The sequence below is a fragment of the Chaetodon auriga genome, chromosome 17, assembly GCF_051107435.1.
Source record: "Chaetodon auriga isolate fChaAug3 chromosome 17, fChaAug3.hap1, whole genome shotgun sequence".
Classification (NCBI taxonomy): domain Eukaryota; kingdom Metazoa; phylum Chordata; class Actinopteri; order Chaetodontiformes; family Chaetodontidae; genus Chaetodon; species Chaetodon auriga.
Window position 1 is genome coordinate 21,524,814 of NC_135090.1, and position 13,873 is coordinate 21,538,686.

Here is a 13,873-nt window from a genome sequence, read left to right on the forward strand (position 1 = left end):
TTTACTTGAACATATTTATGTTATCCTAGGGCAATGTTGTACTTTTACTGCAGTACATTTATTTGACAGAAGGAACTACATGAAAGGCTGTTATCAGTTTACCTCCCCAACGGTATAAAAAAATAGATGAAATTAGCATTTATGCATCTTTGATACCAGTCCGATAATAATCCAGTTTAATTATATATATAAGATAATAATATGACATTGACAGAGACCATTTTTACTGCATGTATATACTTCATTAAGTACATTTTGTTATAGATATTTCAGTGCTTTTACTTCTGAAACATCTTGAATGCATGTATTTTTTTTTATTTCATTAGGATTTTTGTCACTTTTACTTCGATGAATTCTTTTCCCACACTAGATTTTAGTGTGTGTGCTTTACTTTTGTGTAATTGTTTGCAATGATTTTTATTTATTATTATTATTTTTGTGTAAAATAAACTTTGCAGCACCTGCGCATTCCCAGGGCTTTTATTTTGAAAAGAATGCCTGGAATGAAGCTTAGTTTCTGCCTGGTACTTGACTCCTGCGCTTAGAGCTTAGAAACAGGGAGAGGAGTGTGAGCAACTCAGAGCTTCTCAAGGAGTGTGTCGCTCACTTTCTCTGCACACTGAAACTTTCCAAACTCTTCATTTCAACCCTTTTTAAGTTCCAGCGCTGAAATGTCGACCACCGGGAGCCCCCCGGCCTTTGAGGGGATGTACTCCAAGCTGATAGACAACGAGGGCACATATGATGAGTTCATCCACAGGCCAGATGTGGGACACAGCGGTAAGACTGAACGTCTCCATGGAGGAATTCAAGCCTGCAGTTTTTCCCTCTCAGTCTTGTTGTAGTTTTGTGTTTGAGTTCATGGTTTGTCTTTCTCAAACACTCACTGACAAAACGCAGTACTGAAGCTCCGTAATGTGACCATAATGCTTATACTGCTCCACTATAATGCCTCTGTTTTAACACTGTGTGGATTTAGAGCCTTCTATGATGTCAGAATATTGGGACTGTAAATAATCATTATTTTTATTATTAATTAATTCTGATCATAAATATTTGGGTTAACTATAATGACGATTTTTATTATTGACTAAGTTGGAGATTATTTTCTCTATCAATCAGTTAATTGTTTGGTGTATTAAACTCCAAAGTGATGACTTCAAATTGTAAATTTTGTCAAACGGTCCAGAAAAAATGTTCAGTTTACGATCACATACGACAAAGAGAAGAAGTAAATTTTAACTGAGTAGTCGGAAAGATTTGCTTGAGAAATGACTGATTCATTGATTATCAATTATGAATTCATTTTCTGTTGATCAGTTAATGAACTGGTGCTCTAAACTTCATTATTAGAGCACTTGTCAAAGCAAACGTTTTGCTTGTTGATTTTCCTTTTCATCAGCATTTTCTCACCACTGTTGGGCAAAAGCCATGAAACCTTCTGTACGGACATTCATGATCCTCAGAGGACGATCCCTTTCATGATCCCCTTGCTTTCCTCCAGCACCACCAACAGGTCCATTTTTCAGCGTTTCATTAGTAGCACGATAGCATCCTAAGCTAAGATGGTGAACGCTGTATTTTCTAAACATCAACATATCAGAGTTAGCATTTAGCCCAACCTAACTGTGCTTAGTTATTATTTAGTTGGTGTACTTATAATTTTGGAGGTCGCCGTATAGAAATGGTGAATAGAGCATTCTGTAGTAATCAGGAAGTGATTTCACACACAGCTTTAGTCTTAGTTCATTATGTATTAGCCTATAGCATTGGGAGACACTGTCACACTTTGAGAGGAATCCACAGATTTTATTATTTTAAACATAGCTGAGAAACACAAGTGGCTTATAATTCCATTAATGTTTCACTTAGCAGACACAGCGAGTACTAAAGGAAACTTTTAGTCACTTGAACTTCATTTCTGCAACAGGTTTATTTAGGACCCAATTGCAGTACCATGCGAACACGAGTATAGCTTGTACCAACTTTAATCTTAAACTTGGCAAAAACAGATAACAGTTCAAGAGACAAGTTCAAAGTCTCTTGAACTGTTTGGTGAACCAAACACTGAATAGTCACAGGCAGGCAAAGATCCAGGAAGTGCAAACATCAAATTTCAGAGTCTCTTTCGGTGTTTGGTGAAGTACACACCAAACAATCACAGGCAAACGGAGATCCAGGAAACGGTGGGCAAGTGACTGACTTTGGGTCAAAAACAGGCTGGTTTGGGAACGAGAGATCAGTCCAAAGGTAAACGCTGGAGAGTCTTGCATGTGAGCGAAGAACAGTCTGGCACTGAGTGAGTGCAGGAGAGCAGCCTAAATACTAGACTGATTAGGAATGAATCTCAGGTGTGTGATCAGGTGAGTGGGCAGGTGGGCGTGACTAGCAGGGGAGTGAGAGTGGAAAGGTCCTGACTGTGCTTGTGAACAGATAGATGAAGGAAAATGGCAGAAGGTAAAAGAGACTCAATATACTGTGACATTGTCTCAATACTCGAGACTGATGACCATAAATTACAAAAAAAAAAATATCCAGAACAAGCATATTACAAGACTTTCTGTTGATACGACCTTTACATCATGAGAGAGAGGTCAAAGGTGTGACGCTGTCTCACATCCAAACAAATCAAAATAATTTGCTGTCTGCTTTGTTTGATAATTGCAGTACAGCCAGATTTCCCACATCCCAGCAGCTGCTCTGACATGTTTGATTTCCACAAGTCTGAACAGCACAGAGGAGATTTGTTTGGGGATAAAAGGCTCTGCTTCCAAAAAAAATGTAATTCATCAGTTAGTGTGAAGACTTTATCCACAGAGCTCTGCAGGCCACGAAATAACAGATAACAGTCTTCTAAAAGCTCATGTTGATTTTAGTTTGGTTGATTTCATGAAGTTCCTTTAATAACAATAAAGGACAGAAGCAGGGAAGTTAAACTCGTTTTTGCTCCGACAGTTCCTGTCTGAGCATCGAAGGGGTCACATTAGGGCGTTTCCAACGGAAAAACCTTCACATTGTCTTTGTAAAGTGAAAATCAGCCTTATATCAGCAGCGCTGCCATCATGACAAAATTAAGTGTTTGCTCAGATTCTAATTATTATGAGAATTTTTTTATTTTTGTGAAATCATTATCATGTTATAACAACATGTTTTCCATCTTATTATGACAGACTGAAGTGTTTTGTCATAACCACATCGTTGGTATGTTGTTAGAATCACGTAAACGTACAACCCGACACCTTAAGAATTCAAGTCTCTACCTGGTTTATCATCTTAATTAACGATCTCTCCCACTTGCCACCTCCAGCTCACCCAGTCTCCCCAGTCAGACTGATGGTCAGCCCCAGCGGCCCCGGGCTCTACCGCCTCACCACCATCTGCCTGGCCACACTGTGTGCCGTCCTGGTGATCTCCATCATAGCCGTCACTGCGCACTGTGAGTCCACACGCTGCAAGTTCGTGCAAAAATCACAGCTTTCAAGTTTTTGAGCAAGACTTTGCAAAGGTTTTGTGACACACTCATAGTTTTGAGAGCTTTTCCTACACCCTGTCGTCCGCTCTTTTCTGCGGCTGAAATTCTCCCACGAACCACCGTGTGATTGGTGCTCATGACCGAGTGCACGCTGAGAAAACTAAAGCAGAAAAAGTGTATTCAAAATAGCTGAATGGGCAGTTTCAGAAAAGTTTAAGAAAAAAGAGGATACAGTGGTTTGCACCTCGCAACACTGACATTTAACACATATGTGTTGTATACACGTTTAGTGTGTGTGTGTGTGTGTGTGTCTGTGTGTGTGTGTGCGCTTGTTATGTTGAAACAGTCTTACAGTCAGGGGGCTGAAAAGCCACTTCTGCTTTTTAATGAGCTCATTAGCTGAACTGCAGCCAGCTGAGAGTGAGCGGACAAACAGACGAGATTTTCAGTGTTTTTAAATGTGATAATTGGGCTGTAGGTGAATTAACATGTTTGCGAGACGTGGAAAAAATAATTTTTGCTTATTTGGATAATTATCATGATTTGGGAGTTCATTTGTACATTTTCAAAGAATATAAAAGTGTAGTAGAACTGCGTCATCTCATGCAGAACTTAATTTTTATGGTTTGGTGTTATTGTATTTTTTTTTTTAATTGTTCTTGTTCAGCCTGTCCAAAAGAAGAATTAAAAACTATTTGCAATTCACCTTGATCTGATTAAAATTATTGTATTTTTATTACATTTTGAGGCACATTCTGATACAAATATTTGAATATTTAAAAAAAAATCTGCTAACTTTATGTCAGTAAAAAGGCTAAAACACAGTCTTCATCTGAATACTTTAGATGTGTTTGTAACCAAAATGCAAACTAAGTAAGATTTGAGAAATCTACTTGTCAGTGCTTTTTGGTGGACAAACTACGTAACTGTGACCTCGCACCCAGTTTGTCAGTGGAACTGACTGACGTTGGCACTGAGCCCAAACCAGCACTGTGACTAAGTGCAGCCTCACAGAGCTGCTAGCAAACATTCACGTCCCCCACAGGATGAATTGTAATCAATTTGTTAATCCCCTGAAGTTTCGTTTCGAGTATTTGACAATTTTTTGATTTGTTGATTTACGACAAAATACTTGCAAAACTTTCCCATCAGCCTCAGCTGCAATTTGTGTTTCTGCAAATTACTGCAAATCATACTTACAGGCATGCTAACATAACAACGTTACCATTGTTAGCATTGTGAGTGCGATGCCCTGCTGATGTTAGCATTTTGCTCAAAGCACCAAATGACAGAAAGACATTGGTGTGTTGCACTTTCGTCTTGTTTCCTAAGGTGCTCTTCCAAAATAAATGTTAAGTAATTAGGTTTCCTGTATCTATTAACTAAGTCGTCCATTGTTCCATTTGTTTCACAGATAAGAACAAACCTCAGGGCGATGGTGAAGCGACCTCAGAGATACAGAAGCAGATGCAGGACGTTAACACTACGACTCTAATCGCCACCATTGCCAAACTGAAAGAGGAGAAAAACCAGCTGCAGAAAGAGAAAGACGAGCTGCTCGCCAAACTGGCTGCCACCAAAGGTACACCACTGTGTTTGTATATGGGTGCATTTGAGGTATGGATTTGTTGGGATAGAGCCACTGTTCTGCTTCTGCAGCCTAATTTCTCTCTCTTTCTGTGTCGTCAGCGCCTGAGGTGATCAAACCCACGACGAAGGCGGCGCCGGCCCCTATAGTCTGCCCCGTGGACTGGCATCTCTTCAATGACAGCTGTTACTTCATCTCCAGAACCACGAGGGATTGGCCGGAGAGCCAGTCGTACTGCCAGAGCAAAGGAGGCCACCTGGCCATCATCCACACGGCCGAGGAGCAGGTACAGTACGTCCGGCTGCGGTCACAACATGAAGAACTGAAGCCATGAATCTTCAGAACAACAACAAACAAATCAACAAGATGGTGTATGGAGGAGTTCATGTGTTCATGTAACGAAGGAACATTTCACCCCGTGCAGCAGTCGGGCTCACTGATGTCAAACATTTGCATCTGTTGATAAGATTGTCCAATATCAACACCCTGTCTGCTGATGAGGTCAAGATGTGATCAGATGTCTCAGTGATGATTTCCTTGAGTTCCTGCAATGTACTTGGACATTGTGCTTGTGTGTGTGTGTTTCCTCTCAGACGTTCCTGTGGGATCTTCTTCCCAGAGGACACTGGAATGCCTTCTGGTTCGGGATCACTGACGAGCACACGGAGGATCATTGGAAATGGGTGGATGGCACACCACTGGTTGGAGGGTAGGTTATCAGCCTTCTGACATGTTGGCAGCTGAAGACCTGGCGTCACATCTGGTCTAGCCTTTGTGCCACTACCCTCTGGTACTCAGTGCCGTCTCTCATTCACCATTTCTAACATCAGCCTTTCTGGAAGAATGAAGCCGTTTCCAACTTGGCTCCACCACAACACTTGCTATTGGAATTTAAAGCTTCTTGATTAAGCTTTTCACTCACAGTTATTACTTCCAGCTGATGTTCCTGTCAGCAGCAACTTCATCACAGGAAGTTAATTAAAGCCGCAAATACACATATATGATTTGTGTCAGTGTCACTGCTCTCATTAGTATTGTGTCCAGCAGTGAATACTGGACTTAAACTTGTTAGGTCACCAAAGAAAATGACAGATTAATGCTAATATTCACAACAACAAGGGTAACAGAAGGAAGAGGCTGAACAAAACATGGCAACATTACCCAAAACCCACTAAAGCCTAGAAAACATAGAAGGGTGACACAGGTTTCTCACCCAGTGCTTAACATGAGTTTGATCATGTATTGAAATAGAAGAGAGTTCATTTCTGCCCAAACGGTGGCTCCACTCCTCTGGCTCCAGGCTGGCTGTTACACACACACACTTGGACAAACACCCACACACAGATTGATTGACTGTTGGACTTTTACCTCTGCTGAACACTGACCTGTCGCATACTGACAGACTTCGGCACATGTTTGGGTCTGCAAGCTGCACAGTGATGGTTGCTGGCCTGGTTTACACTGAATGAGGCCAAATTCAGAGAGCCGGGCGGCCAGAGGGAAGAGCAGAGGGAAAGGTGGAAGTAGACAAAGTCGAATGACAAACTTAAGTTTAAACTTCCTGATTCACTGGAAAGTCTATCCTCATTTTGGACAGCAAGAACCAGAAAAGGAACTGAAGTTATTTGAACTCCAAAACAGGTTTTTGTAAAGTTCTTTAAAGCTTTGAAACCGATGTGATCCTTATTTTAGCCACACCGGCAGCATGGATCAAGGGACGGCAGTGTCAAGGGCTCTGACCATCCTCCGTCAGATGACTTGTCTTTCTTATTTTGGGAAAAGCTGTTGTTTACTCTGCTGCTAAGTGCAGAAATAATGAACAGGACGGTCACTGAAGACTGAAAGGTTAGATGTTCCAGATGTGAGAGGCCAGGATGGTGTCTGCCTGCAAACAGCAGCTCTGAGCAGCATTATGTCAGTGCTGTTACACCGCTGCACTGCAGGTGACCTGTGATGAAAAACAAACGTGTCAGAGCCACAGAGCAAACTGTGGAAAGATAAACTGTGCTTTAAAATGAGAAGTCGGCTCATCTTCATCTTCTCGATGGTTTTTGGCTGGTTAATATTTTGTCCTCTGTGTGTTTGGTTTGCTTCATTTTCTTCACTTCTGCTCAGGCCACAGTCTTGCAGATGAACATTTAATATCCAGGATACTGCGTAACAGCTTAGCACACTGACGTACACAGTCCAGTCATGTACCAGATTTCAAACTCGTCTTGTTTCCCAAAGTTTTTTCTGCATCTTGTGTCAACTCATCAGATTTCCTAAATACCATCTGATTTCTCTTCCTCATTTTGAAAACATTTGTTGATGACTAACCTGTCATCATTCCTCTTTTGCCCTCTGCATTCCTTCCCTTCCTCTTTTCCTGCTCAGATGTTTCTTATCATCCTTCGGCAGCTGTTGATGGGTGACATGAACCCCCTCTCACAACGTCTGCGACTTTCATGTTAAACGTACCTTAAAATCTCTGCCATTATTGGGTTTTTTTTAATATACATATTTCATTGACACTGCCTGATTAAATGAAGGTTTTCATCTTAAATGAAGGTTTTCATCCTGCTGCACAAGCTGAAATTATGAACCCAAGTCATTGCAGTGCTTCCTGAGGGGGACATGAATGTCTGTGGCAGATTTAATGACGAGTACATCCAGTAGTAATAGCAAAAGCTGCTGGTTGGTCCGTGCCATGAAGTGAAATCCAGTCTCCAGCATGAGACCCATCCATCAGTCTGACCTCCACATCTTTGCTTTCCATGTTACCATATAAAAGACAAGCTGTTTGCAGTGGCACTGGACGTGAGTCATAACATCGTACCGAGGGCTAACAGGAACTTCACACTGAAGTGTTTAAAGGCGGCTTTAAATACATTTCTGACCAAATGAATTTCCTAACTGTAGTTTTTGGGAGGTTGGTGAACCCAACAACCACATCAACGAAGACTGTGGCTACATCGTGAAAACAGAAGTGCTGGAGCGAGTGGCGATCCGGAGCTGGTACGACGCCCCCTGCGGCATGTACTGGCGCTTCATCTGCGAGAAGGAGATGGGAGCTGGCGCCAGCACCGCCATACCACACTGAGACATCCACGCCAGAGAAGAAGAACAAGGAGGGGAAGTTAACCAGTCAGGTTCTCACACACTGCTGCATGAACAGCTGCTTTTTCTCTGTTTTCTCTCCAGACCTGGGATTGAGCTTGTTTCCTCATGTTTCCTCTATTCAGTCAGATTCATCTGTTGAACATTTCCCCTGACATTAATAAGTGGTCTTTGCTTGCTCGGATGGTCTGCGCTGACCACACGTGGCTTTACAGGGGTATGAAGAAAATGAATGGTGGCTGCAGTAGTGACTGTATTTTCATTTTTACTCATACTATTATTTTACTTTTTACATATTCCTTATGTTTTGGTATCAGTTTAATGAACAATTAAAGTCAATTCTAGTAATAAAATCCAGTTTTGATTGACACTTATATTAAATATGAAATTATAGATGAAATGTTGAGCCATTTGTAGAATCGAGAGGCAGCTGGAAAAATGTTTTTTCCTCATGTTTTCTGGTAAAAGTGAAGGTGGAGGTTTTTAGGCTGCGTGCAGAGAAAGAAGTAATCATGGCTGAAAAATAACAAACTGAATTAAAAAGGATAATTTCCCCCCAAAAGATGCAATCAATATTAATCAATGATAAGACAGTAAAGAAAAAGACTTATGCTAACATTAAAGAATAAATAGCATCAGTTAGCATAATCCTGTATTTCCCATTCAGTCTGTGCTGCAGGAAAACTGCTAACTGTGAAACGCACGTCTGCATGTGTGCAAATATAAGAACAACACCAAACTGTGGTGGATTGTCGCTTTAGTTTAAGATCTATTGACCTGATAAAACTGTTATTTTACAGCTTGTGACTCTGCAGTGATATTCTGTTTATCTACTTGTTTGAAGTGCACTATTGATGCTTCTTTGCAACACTTTACACATAAAACGTTTCAATGCCGCAGCCTGATCACTGGAAACTAGCAGCAGTTAATAAGAAACCAGGGAGAACTGAACAAACTGAGAAATGTGTTTATAAATTGCTGCAACTCAGCCCTCTTCTCCTTTAATGGAAATGAACTTAATTCAATTGAAAATGCAGAAACTTGCATAGAATTTAAAATATTTGTGTTTCATACTCCCCTCATACTGGAAAACATACAAATTTTACACCAATCATGATAGAGATTATCATTTAAATGGTGACGTTATAATGAATCATCTGTAAGGGATCGTATAACCATGTAGAAAGTGTCAGTGTGAAGATGGAGGATAATGGCTATGATAGTCGTTGTAAGAGGTTTTAAGGACAGATAAATGAAAACGAGCTCAGTCGAGGAGGATTGTGGTGTTTCTGTTGCTTTATGTGACCGGTTGTGTTCTATAGCTGTGGTCTTACAGTGTATTTGTGCCTGAAATCACGTAAATAATATCATATTGTTTACGTTCAAGATGAATACGACTGTTTTTATTGATTTTTTTTTTTTATGTGTGTCACATGTCAGTGGTGTCACCACCTCAGAGAGAATGACTCTGAATGAATATGTTGAATGTGATGCACTTTGATTGAGCAGCATAAATAATTAATGCAGAAATGTGTCCTGTGGATCTTGTAAAATAAAGATTATTGTTTTTTTATCCACTTAAAGTTGTTATATTTTCTTCGAAGTCAGCTCAACATGACAAATGAACGTTCACCATGTCAGCGTGTCGATCATATCAGTGTTGTATTAACAGTGTGTTGTGCTGCCCCCAAGTGGCCAAGAAAATAAATTAGGCAGCTTTAATGTGACACCAGATTTTCTAGTAATTATAACTACAATATGTGGTTTTTTACATTTTTTTGTATATATAGTGCCAGTGAGAGACTCCCAAACAACCAATTATTAAATAAGTAATCATGTGACAAAATACAGAAAGATATGAATCAACTCATAAAGTGTGACTTTGATTAAAAAAAAAAGAAAAAAGAAACATAATATGATAGTTTAGTGTCTCATGTCTCCTTTCGTCCTCATCGTTGTTGTTGTTGTTGTTGTTGTTGTTGTTGTTGTTGTTGTTGTTGTTGTGGTGGTGGTGGTGGTGGTGGTGGTGGTGGTGTCCCAGCAGGTGGCACCACCAACACAAGCAGCCTACAGTTAGCCTACAGTTAGCATGCTGGGAGCCTTATTATCACATTCAGACATTGAGGATCACCAGACTTTAAAAATGATAGGAAACAACATCAGGTCAGAGAGTGAAGCCAAAAATTTAGTTTTCAGATTAACTTCTGTTTTTTCATCTACTGTTCAAGAATTTTGACTTTTTTTCTTTGAACAACATTTATGAGGAGAAAAATCTAAATGTCCGGCCTTGACAAGCGACATAATTCCCCCTAAATTCTTTGATTTTTAGTAAACTTTCGTCATTTCTAAGACAAATCAAACCAAATTCAACTCCGTTATTCCAAGAAGTACATTCTTGGGCTGGAGGTACAACAAAATACACAGAAGCAGTACAAAAATACACAAAGCTAAACAACAAAGATCCAGAATCCACAAACAGAACAACACTTTAACGTTTCACCTTTCAGATGAGACGAACTCAAAGCTTTTTTCTTGCAGATTTCTGTTCGATTCTCATTTATTCTCCATTTATTACTTGACATTGACATCTCCCCCTGCCGGTCCGTCTCTTCTTCTCTGGCCTGACAGACCTACATTCTGTCTTCCATGTCACCTCGTCCACTTCCTGTCTTGTCAAAGTGGGCTAAGAGCCGCCCTGAATGAAGAAGCCAAAGGTGGAGGGGAGTTTGCCGAGTGCAGGGTTTGTGCTCGTGCTTCCCTCCTGAGCTCGTTACCACAGGGAGTTATCAGGAAGTCAGCTAGCCCTCTTCTGTCACAGTTCATTAGGATTACAGGCCGACACTTACTGAGAGAGAGAGAGAGGGACGGAGGAGCACACAGGCTCTAACGCTGTGTGAGAATGACCCATCAACAAATCAAACAAACAAACCAAAGGCAGGCCTGAAGTTTGTGTTTCAGGAAGCCTAAAAGACACAAATGATCAGTTATACACACCACAGCTGACACTGTGAGGACACACTGTGAGCAGAAAAATGCACCAAAACCACCCAAACTGCCAGTAAATTCCCCTTCTCTGAAAGTAGATAAGCACAAATCTGACGAACTGTGTGCTTCTTTGGTGGCTAAGAGTTCCCAAAGACAGTCTACGGCGGTGGCAGGTTGGACTTCAGCGCCACTTTGACAACACATGACTGAAAATGGACCCGCAGGCCTTCAACCTGTCTGTGTTTCCCTCATGGACGACCCAAAAGCCGCCCGACACTGATGTTTGTATGATGTCACCAGGCCTGAGCCCAAACCTGCTGCATCAATTACCTAAAAAAGACACGGCCCGAGGTGAGGCTTAATCTAAAGATCCCCATTAGAGGAGGCCATCAAACATCTCTGATGATCTCAGCGTGCTCCCATGATGCATGAGGACAAACGCCGGATTAGTGGGATAGTGAACAAATGTGGACGGGACTTGTGGCTTAGAGCTGCGGTGCTGTAACCAGGCTACATTACCTGAGCCTGAGCGGAGAGTTAAACTTTTCCCAAGTGTTTTAACGTCTTAATGAGACAAACAGCCAACTGGCGCGCTGTCAACGAGACAATTAAGCTCATCTGACGATTTGTCACTGAAAGCTCCATGTTGGCTGGAGACCACGCTGGAGGTTTAGTGTCCTGACATGCACAAACACAACTCGCCTTCGAATCGCTTCACCTTGACATTGTCAGTAGTTTGTTCAGCAGATTTCATTCTCCCCAAGCTTTCCAATCTGGTTTAAGGGTCGATGGTATTATTGTACAAATGCATTAAAAAGTCTGTTCTCATATCTGCAAAATTTTCATGTTTTTGTACAAACATGTCACAACAACTCCCAGCAAACATCTGATGTCTGACTGAAGCCTTTGAAGACGTCAGACTTAAATGGTGACATTTAAACGTGGAGATTCAAAAGCTCCTTCAGCCTGAGTTTCATTTCACTCCAAACTTTCCTTCTCTGCCCCGCTGCGCTCGATGAAATGCTTACTGAGCATCTTTCATAATCCTTTGCCAAACAACTGAAGCAGCAGCTGCAATGTGAGCTCTGCAGTGACCCAAAGCCCTTTGACTGAACTCCAGCAGGAAATAAACCTGTACCTGTTTCCAGTGTTAAACACTGGACCCTCACAGGCGTCATAGCGGTATATTATAGTTTAAATAAATTCCTAGATCTGCATTATCAACATGATCAGTCACAAACATTACAGGAAGATTTGTTTGAATAATCAGCTCTTCACTGGACTCAAAGGATCCTCTGCCGGAGGCGGTGCACAAAATTCTGGACCCTGTACGTGCATATTCATCCTCTATGGGCCCCTCCCTGCATCCACTATTCATAATATCATTGTGGGCCCTCCTCATCTGGGGGGCCTGTACGCTCAGTGCCCCCTCACCCTCCTAAAAACCTGATGACATCACAGAGCATGCTGGGAAGTCTGCTCACGTGCTGGTCATGTGTTTTAATTTGAAAACTGAATCTAATGGATTAAATGAGCTCTCAGCAGTTCATCCACACATCTCAGCATTTCATGACCTGAAGCCAGGTGAACTTCTAAGTTTTAAAATCAAAAAACTGTATCCTGAGATCTTCAGTATTAAACTGAGTCCAGGCCAGAGCTACTGGCAAAACCTTGTCTCGACAGAGTCTGCGTTGCTGTCCGTCAGCTGCTGCTTGTGATGCGTTTAGTGTCACTGTGAGAAGACGACATGTCACAGATCAGACATGACGTCCTCTGGTGAGAATATCTTCATCATATATAGCACATATCGTGTAAGTTCAGAGGAAATACGTCTACATGTTAAATGGCCTTGGTTGACCAGAAAATCAAATCAACTGCCGTGTCCTTGAGTGAGACGCTGCGTCTCTGCTGTCTCCAGGACGCTGCTGTAGCTGATCCTGACCTCTGACCTCCCTGTAGAAAGTAGATGTAAGCAAGAAAATAACTTTCTTTTTTAGGTGTAATTAATATTTCATTACGGCAGATTATTACCCACGTGGACTTCCTGACCACTCACCTTTCCTCGAAGAAAAAAAGAAAAGCCACAAGTCAGATTACAGGATGTGAAGGGGGGGCCGGACCAAATGAGATCATCTCTCACTGGAGACCAATAGCTGCTCTCCTTCCTGTGATGGCTCAACCCAGAACCTCCCTCCTGTCCTGTCTCTCCGTCGGCATCCAAATATATCTGACCTCCTGCGCTTCTACCTATCTCTCGCTCGATCTGAGCGTTTCACGTACGCACTCTGGAGAAGAAGTGATGGTTTGATCAGGTCTGAGAACGTGTCAGCCCGTTCTGAACGAGGCCCGACTGCCTCGAGCACAGCAGCTGCCACGTTTCTCAAACAGCCTCATTTTGAAGCAAAACTCTACGTTTGACTCTTGATCCACTTTTCGTCTCTGCCTTCGCTGTATGTCAGGTGTGACGCACGTTTTGCCTGACCTGCTCTAATTCCCTAACGAGATTGCCCGTTCCCGGATATCCCATTAGACCCTGATTAACCGGGCTCAGCTCATTAGCTCTGACAAACCAATTCACCCTTGTCAACCTCCGCCCCAGACTATCCATCCCCGCTCCTCAAAAAAAAACATGCACTGCAATGTCAGGAGTCAGGATACAAAGTCACCTCTCTGCTCTCACAGGATGCTGCAGACACACGCTGGAAATCAAACCAGAAAGTTAAATAAAG

General features: G+C 41.8%; 1 protein-coding gene across 1 annotated transcript; it reads left to right on the top strand.

Moving 5' to 3' along the window:
* Nucleotides 1-574: 574 nt before the first annotated feature.
* On the top strand, nt 575-9,948 carry LOC143335789 (uncharacterized). Its single transcript, XM_076755424.1, has 6 exons — nt 575-780; nt 3,308-3,436; nt 4,887-5,054; nt 5,162-5,346; nt 5,654-5,769; nt 7,962-9,948. Exons 1-6 carry the CDS (start codon nt 672-674, stop codon nt 8,140-8,142), a joined length of 888 nt encoding a protein of 295 aa, XP_076611539.1. The 5' UTR covers nt 575-671; the 3' UTR covers nt 8,143-9,948.
* Nucleotides 9,949-13,873: the final 3,925 nt, after the last annotated feature.

Bases quoted from the DNA above. Each gene is read 5' to 3' on its own strand.
- LOC143335789 (XM_076755424.1), top strand. From the start codon at position 672: ATGTCGACCACCGGGAGCCCCCCGGCCTTTGAGGGGATGTACTCCAAG. The intron at 781-3,307 runs GTAAGACTGAAC...TGCCACCTCCAG, and splicing joins GCCAGATGTGGGACACAGCG to CTCACCCAGTCTCCCCAGTC. The intron at 3,437-4,886 runs GTGAGTCCACAC...TTTGTTTCACAG, and splicing joins CATAGCCGTCACTGCGCACT to ATAAGAACAAACCTCAGGGC.